The sequence below is a fragment of the Rana temporaria genome, chromosome 6 (assembly GCF_905171775.1).
Source record: "Rana temporaria chromosome 6, aRanTem1.1, whole genome shotgun sequence".
Classification (NCBI taxonomy): domain Eukaryota; kingdom Metazoa; phylum Chordata; class Amphibia; order Anura; family Ranidae; genus Rana; species Rana temporaria.
Window position 1 is genome coordinate 223,092,607 of NC_053494.1, and position 16,383 is coordinate 223,108,989.

A 16,383-nucleotide genomic window follows, 5' to 3' on the forward strand; every position below is an offset into this window, starting at 1 on the left:
TTCCTTCCCATAAAGTTCACCTTTCTCTGCTTACAGTCACATCTTCCGGCTTCCTGTGTGCCGCTTCCCTGAACTTCCGCTCGGCCAGTGTACACTCCCATCATCTCTAGTCAGGTGATCACATTCCTAGGGACTACATATCCCATCATTCATAGCTCCTACGTTCCCCAGTGTCTAAAAAAAAAAAGTGTCTAACGGGAGGGCGCTGCCTGGGTTCTGTCAGATTCAGTAACGGAAGTGACGCTCTGTCGCCGCCATCTTGCTACACCCGGCACGCCTCAATATTAAGGACGCTCTGAGACTGGGAAAGTGGCCATCTTGCTACACCCACCGGAGTTTTGGATTTTACACTTTATGGGCCAGATTCACGTAGCGCAGCGGTTCTATAGATCTGCTCGATCTACGTGAATTAAGATCCGCTCCCGCAAGTTTAGGAGGCAAGTGGCTAATCCACAAACAACTTACCTCCAAACTTGCGACGGCGGATCCTAACTCCCCCGGCGGAATTCAAATTCCGCGGCTAGGGGGAGTGTACTATTTAAATCAGGCGCGTTCCCGCGCCGATTTAAATGCGCAGGCGCCGTCCGCGAAATTTCCCGGCGTGCATTGCTCCCACTGACGTCACTAGGACGTCAGTGGTTTCGACGCTTACGTAAACGACGTCCGTCCGTATTCGAGAACGACTTACGCAAACGACGTTAAAAAATTCAAATTCGACGCGGGAACGCCGGCTATACTTAACATTGGCTGCGCCTGATAAAAGAAGGTGTAAGTATACGACGGAAAACCGCTACGGAAACGTCGTAAGAAGACTGCGTCGGGTCCGCGTACGTTTGTGAATTTGCGTATCTCGCTGATTTACATATTATTTATCGTAAATCAGCGGGAACGCCCCCGGCGCCATTTTTAAATTGAAAAAAAGATCCGACAGTGTAACACATTGTAACACTGTCGGATCTTAGCCCTATCTATGTGTATCTGATTCTATGAACCAGGCGCATAGATACGACCAGTGTAAGTCAGAGATACGATGGGGGATCAGGAGATATCAGGAGATAATACACCGGAGTATCTCTTTGTGAATCTGGCCCATTATATTTAGCAGTAAAGTGAGTTTATATCGCGATATTCAGGACTTAGAACTCCGTCTGACCGGTTGGATGTTGAATTTTAAAAGCAGCGGTGTTCTGTCAGATTAGCAAACCTGTGAGATGAGCTCGCTCGCCGCTGCTTTTAAAAATTCAATATCAAACCAATCAGACGGAGTTCTAAGTCCTGAATATCACGATATAAACTCACTTTACTGCTAAATATATAAAGTGTAAAATCCAAAACTCCGGTGGGTGCAGCAAGATGGCCGCTTTCCCCTTCTCAGGGTTTCCTTACTATGGCGTGCTGGGTGTAGCAAGATGGCCGCTTTCCCCTTCTCAGTGTTTCCTTACTATGGAGGAGTGCGGGGTGTAGCAAGATGGCCGCTTTCCCCTTCTCAGCGTTTCCTTACTATGGAGGAGTGCGGGGTGTAGCAAGATGGCCGCTTTCCCCTTCTCAGCGTTTCCTTACTATGGAGGAGTGCGGGGTGTAGCAAGATGGCGGCGACGGAACGTCACTTCTGTTACCAATTCCGACGGGTTGCAATATCTGACGAAACACCTGCGTCAATGTCCACAAGACACGCCCCTCTGCTCCTCCTCCCAGGGAGGAGATTGACAACACCTCCTAAGGTCTCCTTCACACGGGTGGACTACAAGTGACACTGGAGCGTGATTTTTGGGAGCGACGCCAAAGTTGTGCAACATTACACACTTTGCGTACTACAATACACCTGTGCGGGGGAGGGATTTGCCCAGTTGTGCAGGTAGTCCTATTCATGTGAACTGGGACACAAAGGCAAGCAGAGTGTGCATTCAGGGGGCGTAGACCGCCACAGGAGAGGGGCGCGGACCTCGCACGCGAGAAGGGGCGCGGACCTCGCACGCGAGAAGGGGCGCGGACCTCGCACGCGAGAAGGGGCGCGGACCCGCACAGGTGTATTCTATACTAAGTCCATATAAACCAAGCCTAAGGAGGCAATTACCGGGAGCAGATGTGTGTCTTCAGTGTGTTGTCCTCTTGGGCAGCGCCCTCTCATCGCCCTGCAGTCTGTGGAGCACCCACTAAGGGATGGCTATGCCTGGGGCTCCACAGTACCCTGGAAGCCAAGGGGCCATTTAGATACTAGGAAGCGGGCCCTTGGTCAAAGGAGCCTATCTGATACCAGAATGCAGGGCCAGTACTCAGGGGCCTGGGTCAAACCACAGGACCCATGAAGCTAAGGGGCCGATCCGATATCAAAGTGGGGCCTTCACTCAGGGGCCCAGGTCAATTCAACAGACCCTGAAAGCCAAGGTGCCGCTCTTCTACCAGAAAGCGGGGCCCTAGCCCAGGTCAAACCACAGGACCCTGGAAGCCAAGGAGCCATCTTTGAACCCAGGAAGTGGGGCCCTGGTCAAACCAGAGGACTCTGGAAGCCAAGGAAATACTTGGATACTAGAAAGCGGGGCCCTTGCTCAGGGGCCCAGGTCAAACCACAGGACCCTGGAAGCCAAGAAACCACTCCGATACCAGAAAATGGGGCCCGGGTCAAACCACAAGACCCTGAAAGCCAAGGGGCCACTCTTCTACCAGAAAGCGGGACCCTCACTTAGAGGCCCGGGTCAAATCACAGGACCCTGAAAGCCAAGGAGCCATCCTTGAACCCAGGAAGTGGGGCCCTTGCTCAGGGGCCCGGGTGAAACCAGTGAAGAAGAGGCTTACAGTGTTTTACCCTCAGCAGCTGAAATTGTTGAAAAAAAAAAAAAAGATTTGGGTTTAATAATCACATTTACATCTGAAATCAATCGTTGTGATCTGATGGGGAAATTCACAATACGAAACAGAGAAAAAAGAAAAAAACGATCATCACAATAATTCGATCCACACCGACCAATGGGAATACTCCGCACTGACTCCTAGAGCTCCAGGAGGTTGGGGGGGGGCCCCCGGGGGACACACATGTGGTGGAATGGGCGCAGTGTTCCTGACACTCGGCAGTCACATGGAGTAAAAAGAGCGGCATGCAGAGGAGGGGCGCCGGACTCAGGGGCCCGGACACAGGGGGGGGGTGCCGGACTCAGGGGCCCGGACACAGGGGGGGGTGCCGGACTCAGGGGCCCGGACACAGGGGGCGGCGCCGGACTCAGGGGCCCGGACACAGGGGGGGGTGCTGGACACAGGGGGAAGGGGCCCCAGCTCGGGGCGTTTTAGTAAGAAATGCAGAAAAAGGTCAGCTTAGAAAAAAGGCGGTAGCAGCGGCAGCAGGTTGCGGAGTCTCTCGCAGTGCATGCTGGGACAGCGGCTCGGGTTAGTATGTAAACTGGACACGTCAATCATTCCTGCAATGTTTACCTCGTCCTTGTCACAGGAAAGGCGGGACTCAAAAAGTCTGCAGCATTTGGGGGTCTAAAAATTCGGGGGGGGAAAAAATTAAACAAAAAAAAAAAAAAGAAGAGAATTAAAAAAGGAGAAAAGAAGACGAGGCGGGGGAGGGGAGGTTATTCGGTTTTCTTGTGATCGGCGCCCAGAACTTTCCTCCGCTGGTGAAGCATGTGGAAGTACAGCTGAGGGAAGACTGGAAGGAAAAGAAAAAAAAAACTTTATTAGAAGCAAAAACAAATGACAGACATTGTTATCTATTCAGCTAGCTCCTCCTACACATGATGATGTCACTCCCCTTAAAGCAGAACTCCGGGCATCACAACTCCTCTATACAATGCGGGCCGATCATGGCTGGTGGGAGGAGCCAGCAGGGGGGCGGTACACAGCTTCCTGATAATATCCCAGCCCCCTCCTGCCTCGGTTCTCCTCTATACAATGCGGGCCGATCGTGGCTGGTGGGAGGAGCCAGCAGGGGGCGGTACATAGCTTCCTGATAATATCCCAGCCCCCTCCTGCCTCGGTTCTCCTCTATACAATGCGGGCCGATCATGGCTGGTGGGAGGAGCCAGCAGGGGGCGGTACATAGCTTCCTGATAATATCCCAGCCCCCTCCTGCCTCGGTTCTCCTCTATACAATGCAGTGCTGATCATGGCTGGTGGGAGGGGCCAGCAGGGGGGCGGTACATAGCTTCCTGATAATATCCCAGCCCCCTCCTGCCTCGGTTCTCCTCTATACAATGCGGGCCGATCATGGCTGGTGGGAGGGGCCTCAGTACTCCTCCTCCAGAGCATCTCAGTTTTAAGCAGTGGGAGGAGTTATGTAAATAACACAATGCTGTGATTGGTTTTGGGAGGTGTGGGCGTTCCTAAGCAGGCTGCATTTCCATACAGATCATCCAGGTAACGCCCACATGTGATGAGTCTCTATGACTGATTGGATGTCCTCTGGCCAGGAAATGGGGGCGGGGCTCTAACTTGCTGCGGCTTCTAATGCACATTGTGAGAAGCTTGCAGTGTGCGGTGAAATCAGAGGAAGCCGTTTCAGTTCAGGAGAGTCTGAAAGACTGAAGAGGAGGCCGGAGTTTTGCTTTAAGAGACCCGCAAGACGTAAATAGGCAGCCCATTCATATAAATGCAGTCCATTCATAAAAAGGGATTCCATTTATATAAATACTGTCCATTCATATACAGGCAGCCCATTCATTAAAAAGCAGTCCATACACACTGGAGCACTCAGAATCTGGTGCAGCTCTGCATGGGAGCCAATCAGCTTCTTCAACGAAGCTTTGATAATAAAATCTGGAAGCCGATTGGCTCCCATGCAGAGCTGCCCCACATTCTGCACCCTCCCCCCCCATTGAGCTCCGGACAGATGACATCACAATGTGCCTCCTTCACACTCATCATTCCACGGATTGTTCTAGAGCCGAATTCCAGAATCCTGACCACTTCCTGATTTTATTTAGGATCAGGCTCACAGGAAGTGGGCAGAATGATGGAAGTGTCCTCCTACCCTGAAGGAGATGGAGGGGGAAGCACCGCAGGGTGGAAAATGAAGACCAGGGTTGGGGGGAGGGACCGGGATACAATCCCTCCAATGAATGGTATGCGGCGGCGCGGCGTACTCACGGGGGATGTAGGAGACCATGACCAGGAGGAGGAAGGTGTAGTAGTCGAAGGAGAAGTTGTACTTGTTGGGGAGTCGGATGGAGTAAAGTCCCGTGTGCTTGACGATGGGCAGCGCGGCGTAGATGGTCAGCAGCTCCCCGGCCACGCCCATCGGGTAGAGTACGATGAACAGCGTGTACCTGAAAAACAATCAACATCCAGCTGAATCAATCGACAGAGAGGCGGACCAACAATGATAGACTCTCCAACCCCCTCCCCCCCCCCCCACATCCTCACTCCCTCCAAACATCCCCACTCCCACCCCTTTAAGAAATTTAACACTGGAGCCGTTTCTTGGGCTTCCCCATTATAGGATCACTGTGATTGGCTGTCATGGTGATCACATGATTAGGGGCCCATCTTACTAATTCTGGACCAGGAGCTGTTACAGCGCGATCACGGTGCTCTCAGTCCGACACAGCAAAGCAAACATGCAGCAGAATGAGGACCACCTCCGTCTAGCCACGGAGGGGCCACCTCTGCTTTCCTAGCCCCTCCCCACCTAGCTATGTAAAACAAAGACATTTATATGAGGATCATTGTTCCTATGTCTCCACCCCTGCTTTCCTGGCCCCTCCCCTGCTCACCTAGCTATGTAAAACAAAGATATTTATATGAGGATCACTGTTCCTATGTCTCCACCCCTGCTTTTCTGGCCCCACCCCTGCTCACCTAGCTATGTGAAAATCACTGTTCCTATGTCTCCACCCCTGCTTTCCTGGCCCCTCCCCTTCTCACCTAGATATGTAAAACAAAGACATTTATATGAGGATCACTGTTCCTATATCTCCACCCCTGCTTTCCTGGCCCCACCCCTGCTCACCTAGCTATGTGAAAATCACTGTTCCTATGTCTCTACCCCTGCTTTCCTGGCCCCTCCCCTTCTCACCTAGATATGTGAAACAGACATTCATATGAGGATCACTGTTCCTATGTCTCCACCCCTGCTTTCCTGGTCCCTCCCCTGCTCACCTAGCTATATGAAAATCACTGTTCCTATGTCTCAACCCCTGCTTTCCTGGTCCCTCCCCTGCTCATCTAGCTATATGAAAATCACTGTTGCTTTGTCTCAACCCCTGCTTTCCTGGCCCCTCCCCTTCTCACCTATGTGAGAAAAAAAAAAAAAATGAGGATCACTGCTCCTATCCCCCCCCTACTTTTCTGGCCACGCCCTTGTTTAACTGGCTATGTCAAAACAGACATTTAAAAACAATTACTGTTCCTTTGTCCCCACCCCAGCTCACCTATGTGAAACACATACATATAAGGATCACTGTTCCTAGGCCCCTCAACCCCATTCCGCCCCTGGTTTCCTGGCCCCTCCCTTGCTCAACCGGCTATGTCAAACAAAGACATTTACAAGGATTACTGTTCCTCTGTCCCCGCCCCTGGTTTCCTGTCCCCCGCCCCTGGTTTCCTGTCCCCCGCCCCTGGTTTCCTGTCCCCCGCCCCTGCTCACCTAGCAATGTGAAGCAAAGATATTATGAGGATCGCTGTTTCTCTGTGTTCAAATAACCCTTCCTATCTCTGCCCCCCATAGAGCCAACAGGAAGGGGTTAACCTATGCCTGAAATATGAACTGTCTGTGCCACACCAACCTATTAGACTGTACTGGAGACTTAGACAGTTAGAATCTGTTTATGGAGTGCAAAGCAGACAGTTCTTATTTCAGACACCATGACACATCAGACCGGTCTGCCATCCATAAAAATTCTGGAGAAATGTGTCCGGGTTACCAACAGCCAACCAGATCCCAACCGCAGAGAAAGGAAGAATCTGATTGGCTATGTGAAAACAAAGACATTTATACATGGGGAAATCGCTGGCTCTCTGTCCCCACCCCATCCTGCCCTTGTTCACCTGGCCCCTCCCCTGCTCACCAAGCTATGTGAAACAGACATTTATATATGAGGATCACTGTTCCATTGTCTCCACCCCTGTTTTCCTAGCCCCTCCCCTGCTCACCGATGTGAAACAGACATTTATAATTGAGGATCACTGTTCCTATGCCCCCCCCCCCCCAATATCTTCCCACCCCTGTTTTCCTAGCCCCTCCCCTGCTCACCAAGCTATGTGAAACAGACATTTATATACGAGGATCACTGTTCCATTGTCTCCACCCCTGTTTTCCTAGCCCCTCCCCTGCTCACCTATGTGAAACAAAGACATTTATAATTGAGGATCACTGTTCCTATGCCCCCCCTCCCTCAATATCTTCCCACCCCTGCTTTTCTGGCCACACCCCTGCTCACCTGGCCCATTTGATGATGTAGGGGAGATGGTTGAGGAGGCTGAAGGTATAAAAGGAGTATCGGATGATCTCAGTGACTGTCCACGCCACAACAAACAGCAGCACCGAGTCCGCATTCTGAACCTGTCACCAAACAACAGAAATATCACCAGTCACTACTTCACCACATCCTCGGGGGCGGGATCTCCTCATAGAAAATGCATGGAAAGCTGATCAGTGATTGGGTGTACATGTGATGAGACGCACCTGCTGGACGCTGTGTGTGACGGCCCACGTCAGGAAGACACGGGACAGAACCTGGAAAGCGGTGAGGACCACCGAGGAAGGCACAATCCCTGCGAGAGAGGAGAGGACGTCACATGATCACCCCACACAGATCTTTACATGTCACATGATCCCCGCACACGTCACACAGACCTATACATGTCACATGATCACCGCACACGTCACACAGACCTATACACGTCACATGATCACTGCACGCATCACACAGACCTATACATGTCACATGATCCCCGCACACTTCACATGTCACAGCACACGTCACACAGATCTATACACGTTACATGATCCCCGCACATGTCACACAGACCTATATATATATATATATATATATATATATATGTCACATGATCCCCGCACACTGCACATGGTCACCGCACACGTCACACGATCATCGCACGTCACACAGACCTATACATGTCACATGATCACCACACACACGTCACACAGACCTATACACGTCACATGATCACTGCACACATCACACAGATCTATACATGTCACATGATCCCTGCACACTTCACATGTCACCGTACACGTCACACAGACCTATACACATCACATGATCACTGCACATGTCACAGACCTATATATGTCACATGATCCCCGCACACATCACACAGACCTATACACGTCACATGTATGTACATATATGTGTCCTCCCTCCAGGTGTATGTACATATATGTGTCCTCCTCCGTGTGTATGTACATATATGTGTCCTCCCTCCGTGTGTATGTACATATATGTGTCCTCCCTCCGTGTGTATGTACATATATGTGTGGCCTCCCTCCGCGTGTATGTACATATATGTGTCCTCCCTCCGTGTGTATGTACATATATGTGTCCTCCCTCCGAGTGTATGTACATATATGTGTGTCCTCCCTCGGCGTGTATGTACATATATGTGTGTCCTCCCTCGGCGTGTATGTACATATATGTGTCCTCCCTCCGCGTGTATGTACATATATGTATCCTCCCTCCGCGTGTATGTACATATATGTGTCCTCCCTCCGGGTGTATGTACATATATGTGTGTCCTCCCTCGGCGTGTATGTACATATATGTATCCTCCCTCCGCGTGTATGTACATATATGTGTCCTCCCTCCGGGTGTATGTACATATATGTGTGTCCTCCCTCGGCGTGTATGTACATATATGTATCCTCCCTCCGCGTGTATGTACATATATGTGTCCTCCCTCCTCGTGTATGTACATATATGTGTGTCCTCCCTCGGCGTGTATGTACATATATGTATCCTCCCTCCGCGTGTATGTACATATATGTGTGTCCTCCCTCGGCGTGTATGTACATATATGTATCCTCCCTCCGCGTGTATGTACATATATGTGTCCTCCCTCCGCGTGTATGTACATATATGTATCCTCCCTCCGCGTGTATGTACATATATGTGTCCTCCCCCCGCGTGTATGTACATATATGTGTCCTCCCCCCGCGTGTATGTACATATATGTGTCCTCCCTCTGCGTGTATGTACATATATGTGTCCTCCCTCCGTGTATGTACATATATGTGTCCTCCCTCCGTGTATGTACATATATGTGTCCTCCCTCCGCGTGTATGTACATATATGTGTGTCCTCCCTCCGTGTGTATGTACATATATGTGTGTCCTCCCTCCGCGTGTATGTACATATATGTGTCCTCCCTCCGTGTGTATGTACATATGTGTGTCCTCCCTCCAAGTGTATGTACATATATGTGTCCTCCCTCCGTGTGTATGTACATATAGGCGTGTCCTCCCTCTGTGTTGCGCGGTGCGCTCCCCGCACACAGACTGCACTGTCACTGACAGCTTTGGGCCTCCTACTAACCATTGCTGGATCACCTGATCACCATGACAGCCTGCGATTGGCCATCACTGTGGTCAGTCCCTACTCCGCCCCCCTCAGGCGGTAGATGATATTGTACTTACCTACGGCACAGTGTACAATCTGAAAAGAGAAAGACGGAAGTCAGCCTCCTCCTGTCTGCACACATCGATCACCACATAGAAGAGAAGGGAACGCCTACCTCTAGCAGGGCGCCGGTCTGGAAGAACTTCAGCGGCCGCTCTATGGAGTAGTAGAGATTGTGGTGACTTCCTTTGCTGAGGTAAGTGCGCACCAACCCGACGGCGATGACCAACCACCTGCAACACAACAACATGTGAACACGGATTAGACCCGCCCTGTGCGCTGCATTCAGATCTCACATATCCCTCTGCTCTCAAGAAGAACTCCTTATCCAATGAGATACCGCCGCCCCTCCCCCCGTCCAATCATCGACAAATACTTATCTGTGCCTCTCCAGTGAAGACAATTCCTTCTCTAGTTCCTCTATTCCTCCCGGTCAGCTCCTCCCCGGGCAGAAGCCCAATTTGTGGTCTTACTATTGTTGAGCTCAGTTGCTGCCACCACCCCCCGGCTCCTCCCCGGGCAGAAGCCCAATTTGTGGTCTTACTATTGTTGAGCTCAGTTGCTGCCACCACCCCCCGGCTCCTCCCCGGGCAGAAGCCCAATTTGTGGTCTTACTATTGTTGAGCTCAGTTGCTGCCACCACCCCCCGGCTCCTCCCCGGGTAGAAGCCCAATTTGTGGTCTTACTATTTTTGAGCTCAGTTGCTGCCACCACCCCCCGGCTCCTCCCCGGGCAGAAGCCCAATTTGTGGTCTTACTATTGTTGAGCTCAGTTGCTGCCACCCCCCCCTGGCTCCTCCACGGGGCAGAAGCCCAATTTGTGGTCTTACTATTGTTGAGCTCAGTTGCTGCCACCACCCCCGGCTCCTCCCCGGGCAGAAGCCCAATTTGTGGTCTTACTATTGTTGAGCTCAGTTGCTGCCACCACCCCCCAGCTCCTCCCCGGGTAGAAGCCCAATTTGTGGTCTTACTATTGTTGAGCTCAGTTGCTGCCACCACCCCCCGGCTCAGTGACTACGCCTGCTGGGAGCACGGACGTTATTCACCCTTCCATTACCCTAACCTGCCCACAGCTGTGAGAGGCCCCCCCCCCCCACATAGTATGACTGTAGCTTTAACATGCAATCTCCCGTGTTACCCCCTTCTTCGTCTCATCAGAAAGTGACAGTGCAACCCGGTGAACCAGCATCATTGGTTGCTAGGAAGCAGGCAGTCAGGCCACACCCTAGCAACCAATGAAACTGGATTGCCAGGCGATGGATACAAAGTACCTGTCACTGCTTGAAGAGACAAAGGAGGTGCTGGGTGCGATTCAGGTCTACGGGGGAGGGGGGGATATACCGGCCCTTTAATGAGGAATAATGACCGGTGCCAACTGCAGTAACCCACGGTGACACCTTTCCATTCCATTCGAGTAAAATCTAGCTGGTTGCTATGGGTTACCACAGAGCAGATCTGATGATCCCCTCCTCCGTTCAGCAGGACTCACCCGGCTGTCATGATGACGTTGTAGATGACCAGGTACGCCGTGGCGATGGCTCCGGGGCCCCGCCTCTTCCTGTGACCTTCATTTTCTGGCGTTCTTGCTGAGGACGGACTCGCCATCTCTGTGGAGGAGAGAGAGGAGCTCAGAGGTCGTCTGCAGAGTATTCCTCCCATTCCTGTATATCTATATAGTCCTGTCTGCAGAGTATTCCTCCCATTCCTGTCTGCAGAGTATACCTCCCATTCCTGTCTGCAGAGTATACCTCCCATTCCTGTCTGCAGAGTATACCTCCCTTTCCTGTATATCTATATAGTCATGTCTGCAGAGTATTCCTCACATTCCTGAATATCTATAGTCCTGTCTGCAGAGTATTCCTCCCATTCCTGTACATCTATATAGTCCTGTCTGCAGAGTATTCCTCCTATTCCTGTATATCTATAGTCCTGTCTGCAGAGTATTCATCCCATTCCTGTATATCTAAAGTCCTGTCTGCAGAGTATTTCTCCCATTCCTGTATATCTAAAGTCCTGTCTGCAGAGTATTCCTCCCATTCCTGTATATCTATATAGTCCTGTCTGCAGAGTATTCCTCACATTCCTGTATATCTATATAGTCCTGTCTGCAGAGTATTCCTCCCATTCCTGTACATCTATAGTCCTGTCTGCAGAGTATTCCTCCCATTCCTGTATATCTATATAGTCCTGTCTGCAGAGTATTCCTCACATTCCTGTATATCTATATAGTCCTGTCTGCAGAGTATTCCTCCCATTCCTGTACATCTATAGTCCTGTCTGCAGAGTATTCCTCCCATTCCTGTATATCTATATAGTCCTGTCTGCAGAGTATTCCTCCCATTCCTGTATATCTATATAGTCCTGTCTGCAGAGTATTCCTCCCATTCCTGTATATCTATAGTTCTGTCTGCAGAGTATTCCTCCCATTCCTGTACATCTATATAGTCCTGTCTGCAGAGTATTCCTCCCAGTCCTGTCTGCAGAGTATTCCTCCCATCCCTGTATATCTATAGTCCTGTCTGCAGAGTAGGAAGGGGGGGGCAGTCTGGATCTGATCGGCTCGGATGTGGCCCTTGGGGCCCCTGATAACCCTCCACTGACAGGCGCTGATTGTACATACCTCCCCCTCCCAGCACAAGGACATGTATGGTGGAGAGGGGGGCGGAGTCAGGAAGGAGTGATAAGAGTGGAGGACACAGTCCATGTTCTATTCCGACATCACAGATAAGAGAGACCGACACGCCTCACGTATGACACGGCCCCGCCCCTTTATATTCTCCAATACACATACATGATATCTGCACCAAAATGTACATACATGTATTAGAATATGATCCAGACACGGGGCACACGGACCCCGCAGGATCCAGACATGGGGCACACGGATCCCGCAGGATCCAGACACGGGGCACACGGACCCCGCAGGATCCAGACACGGGGCACACGGACCCCGCAGGATCCAGACACGGGGCACACGGACCCCGCAGGATCCAGACACGGGGCACACGGACCCCGCAGGATCCAGACACGGGGCACACGGACCCCGCAGGATCCAGGCACGGGGCACACGGATCACACAGGATCACGCAGGATCGGGGCACACGGATCACGCAGGATCGGGGCACACGGATCACGCAGGATCCAGACACGGGGCACACGGATCCCGCAGGATCCAGGCACGGGGCACACGGATCACACAGGATCACGCAGGATCCAGGCACGGGGCACACGGACCCCACAGGATCCAGACACGGGGCACACGGATCCCGCAGGATCCAGACACGGGGCACACGGACACCGCAGGATCCAGACACGGGGCACACGGACCCCGCAGGATCCAGACACGGGGCACACGGACCCCGCAGGATCCAGACACGGGGCACACGGACCCCGCAGGATCCAGACACGGGGCACACGGACCCCGCAGGATCCAGACACGGGGCACACGGATCACACACGATCACGCAGGATCGGGGCACACGGATCACGCAGGATCCAGACACGGGGCACACGGACCCCGGAGGATCCAGACACGGGGCACACGGATCCCGCAGGATCCAGGCACGGGGCACACGGATCACACAGGATCCCGCAGGATCCAGACACGGGGCACACGGATCCCGCAGGATCCAGACACGGGGCACACGGATCCCGCAGGATCCAGACACGGGGCACACGGATCCCGCAGGATCCAGACACGGGGCACACGGATCCCGCAGGATCCAGACACGGGGCACACGGATCCCGCAGGATCCAGACACGGGGCACACGGATCCCGCAGGATCCAGACACGGGGCACACGGATCCCGCAGAATCCAGACACGGGGCACACGGACCCCGCAGGATCCAGACACGGGGCACACGGACCCCGCAGGATCCAGACACGGGGCACACGGACCCCGCAGGATCCAGACACGGGGCACACGGACCCCGCAGGATCCAGACACGGGGCACACGGACCCCGGAGGATCCAGACACGGGGCACACGGACCCCAAAAGGATCAAGACACGGGGCACACGGACCCCGGAGGATCCAGACACGGGGCACACGGACCCCGGAGGATCCAGACACGGGGCACACGGACCCCGGAGGATCCAGACACGGGGCACACGGACCCCGGAGGATCCAGACACAGGGCACACGGACCCCGGAGGATCCAGACACAGGGCACACGGACCCCGGAGGATCCAGACACAGGGCACACGGACCCCGGAGGATCCAGGCACGGGGGGAAAACATGGACCCCCGGAGGATCCAGACACGGGGCACACGGATCCAGGAGGATCCAGACACGGGGCACACAGGTCCAGACACAGGGCACGAGGATCCAGACGCGGGGCACACGGATCCCGCAGGATCCAGACGTGGGGCACACGGATCCCGCAGGATCCAGACGCGGGGCACACGGATCCCGCAGGATCCAGAAACACGGGGCACACGGATCCCGCAGGATCCAGAAACACGGGGCACACGGATCACGCAGGATCCAGACACGGGGCACACGGATCACGCAGGATCCAGACACGGGGCACACGGATCACGCAGGATCCAGACACGGGGCACGCGGATCACAGAGGATCCAGACACGGGGCACACGGATCACACATCTGTACATCATCCCACACTTCCAGGTACGGGGCACACGTTACACACAGTGGGAGGCGATTGGTACTCAATATCCTCCGATTGTCAGCCAGATAGACAGAACGGGGATCTTCATATGTTAATAAGGAGGGAAGGGGCGGATCCTCCCGTGTTACTGCCCCTCCCCCCCACTACACACAAACACCCCCTAGGGACACACTTTACCCTTTGATCGCCCCTCGATGTTAACCCCTTCCAAGCCAGTGTCATTAGTACAGTGACAGTGCATAGTATTATGACTGTGTTCCCCAAAAAGTGTCTGACTGTCGCCGCAATGTCGCAGTCCCGCTGAAAGTCGCTGATCTCCGTCATTACCAGTGATAAATATCCCGTCATTTGTAGATGTGATCACTTCACACCAATCAATAGACGGTCATTGGGATTTGTAGCGAAATAAATTGATGAAGAAATTCGATTTTTTACATTTTTTTTATTGGATGTTTTATAGAAGAAAGGAATAAAAAAAAAAAGTATTTTTATTGTTTTTTCAAAACTGTCGCTCTATTTTTGTTTATAGCGCAAAAAAAAAAAAAAAAAAAACGCAGAGGTGATCAAATACCACCAAAAGAAATCTCTATTTGTGGGGGAAGAAGGACATCAATTTTGTTTGGGAGCCACGTCGCACGACCGCGCAATTGTCAGTTAAAGCGACGCAGTGCCGAAACGCAAAAAGTGGCCCCAGTCAGGAAGGGGGGTAAATCTTCCGGGGCTGAAGTGGAGAAACGAAGATTTGTATGAGAAGATTATTTGTCCCTTCGGATGTGATTGGATGAGATGTGATTGGCTGTGGAGAGCGGAGTGCCGACCGATCGATCCCAATGTCATCCAATCGTGTGTATTCCCCTCCCCCCAGATAACAATGGGGGAGGGGGGGCTGTATAATGTCCTCATATGACAGTCAGTGGGGTCCCCGGAGATCACACAATGAGTGTCAGCTCTGCGGGGGAGGGGATACAGGCTGGTGGGGAGGGGGAGATTTTTGGGGGAACATCAAACCCCCCCCCCCCCAATACTAACAGAGCATCTCACCACTGCCAGAGAACACCCCAATATTATCTCTACCCCCTCCCCCACACCGGGGAGAGCAAATATTCCCCCATTGTCACCCCTCCCCCCACCTCTATAATGGGGGATGGAGCTCCTCCTAGGGGGGGGGGGGGGCAAACAGTCTGTCTGAGGGACCCCTTCATATCACCTCCCCTCCCCCCACATACCACTCAACATCTGTATAATGGGGGGGGGGGAGTCTGTCTGAGGAACCCCTTCATCCCCCTCCCCCAACATACCCCCCCAATATCACCCCTCCCCCAACATACACCCCAATATCTCCCCATACCATCACCCATCCCCCAACATACCCCCCTCCCCCAACATACACCCCAATATCTCCCCACATCATCACCCCCTCCCCCAATATCTCCCCATACCCCCCCAACATCTGTATAATGGGGGGGGATCTGTCTGAGGAACTCCTTCATCCCCCCCACCCCAATATCACCCCACATCATCACCCATTCCCCAACATACCCCCCCCAATATCACCCCATACCCCACATCATCACCCATCCCCCCCAACATACCCTCCTCCCCCCAACATACACCCCAATATCTCCCCACATCTGTATAATGGGGGGGGGTCTGTCTGAGGAACCCCTTCATCCCCCTCCCCCAATATCACCCCACATCATCACCCCTCCCCCAATATCTCCCCATCCCCCACATACCCCCCCAACATCTGTATAATGGGGGGGGATCTGTCTGAGGAACCCCTTCATCCCCCAACACCCCACCCCAATATCACCCCACATACCCACCCTCCCCCAATATCTTCCCATGCCCCACATACCCCCCCTCCCCATCCCCCAATATTACCCACTCCCCCCCCCCCCCCACATACATCACTCAACACCACCCCTCCCCCACATTCCCTTCAGTGTCATTCATTTACTATCCCATACCCCCCCCTATATATTCTCTTCCGCTCTCACCGTACTCCTCTCTTTCTATCCCCGGTGGGTCGGTCTCTCTCGTTCAGTCACACCCGAACCCGCTGCCGGTGTCTCTGTCTCTCACCTTCCTCTCTGATTGGTCCGGTCAGGTATCTCTCTTCCCTCACTCTCCTCTCCGATTGGTCCGGTCAGGCGTCTCTGCCTCTCACTCTCCTCTC

The 16,383-nt window shown here is 53.0% G+C and overlaps 1 protein-coding gene across 1 annotated transcript; it reads right to left on the reverse strand.

The window, feature by feature from the left end:
• Window positions 1–2,824: 2,824 nt before the first annotated feature.
• On the reverse strand, window positions 2,825–16,294 carry HACD2 (3-hydroxyacyl-CoA dehydratase 2). Its single transcript, XM_040358352.1, has 8 exons — window positions 16,205–16,294; window positions 11,061–11,178; window positions 9,688–9,805; window positions 9,590–9,608; window positions 7,619–7,707; window positions 7,374–7,495; window positions 5,083–5,261; window positions 2,825–3,646 (listed from the first exon to the last, which is right to left on the reverse strand). Exons 2-8 carry the CDS (start codon window positions 11,174–11,176, stop codon window positions 3,570–3,572), a joined length of 720 nt encoding a protein of 239 aa, XP_040214286.1. The 5' UTR covers window positions 11,177–11,178; window positions 16,205–16,294; the 3' UTR covers window positions 2,825–3,569.
• Between the last annotated feature and the right edge of the window lie 89 nt (window positions 16,295–16,383).

Excerpts from the sequence above, each read along its gene's own strand:
- HACD2 (XM_040358352.1), bottom strand. The coding sequence starts at position 11,176 with ATGGCGAGTCCGTCCTCAGCAAGAACGCCAGAAAATGAAGGTCACAGG. Across the intron at positions 7,496-7,618 it reads TCACACACAGCGTCCAGCAG|GTTCAGAATGCGGACTCGGT; the intron begins GTGCGTCTCATC and ends GTTTGGTGACAG. Across the intron at positions 3,647-5,082 it reads CATGGTCTCCTACATCCCCC|TCTTCCCTCAGCTGTACTTC; the intron begins GTGAGTACGCCG and ends TTTTCCTTCCAG.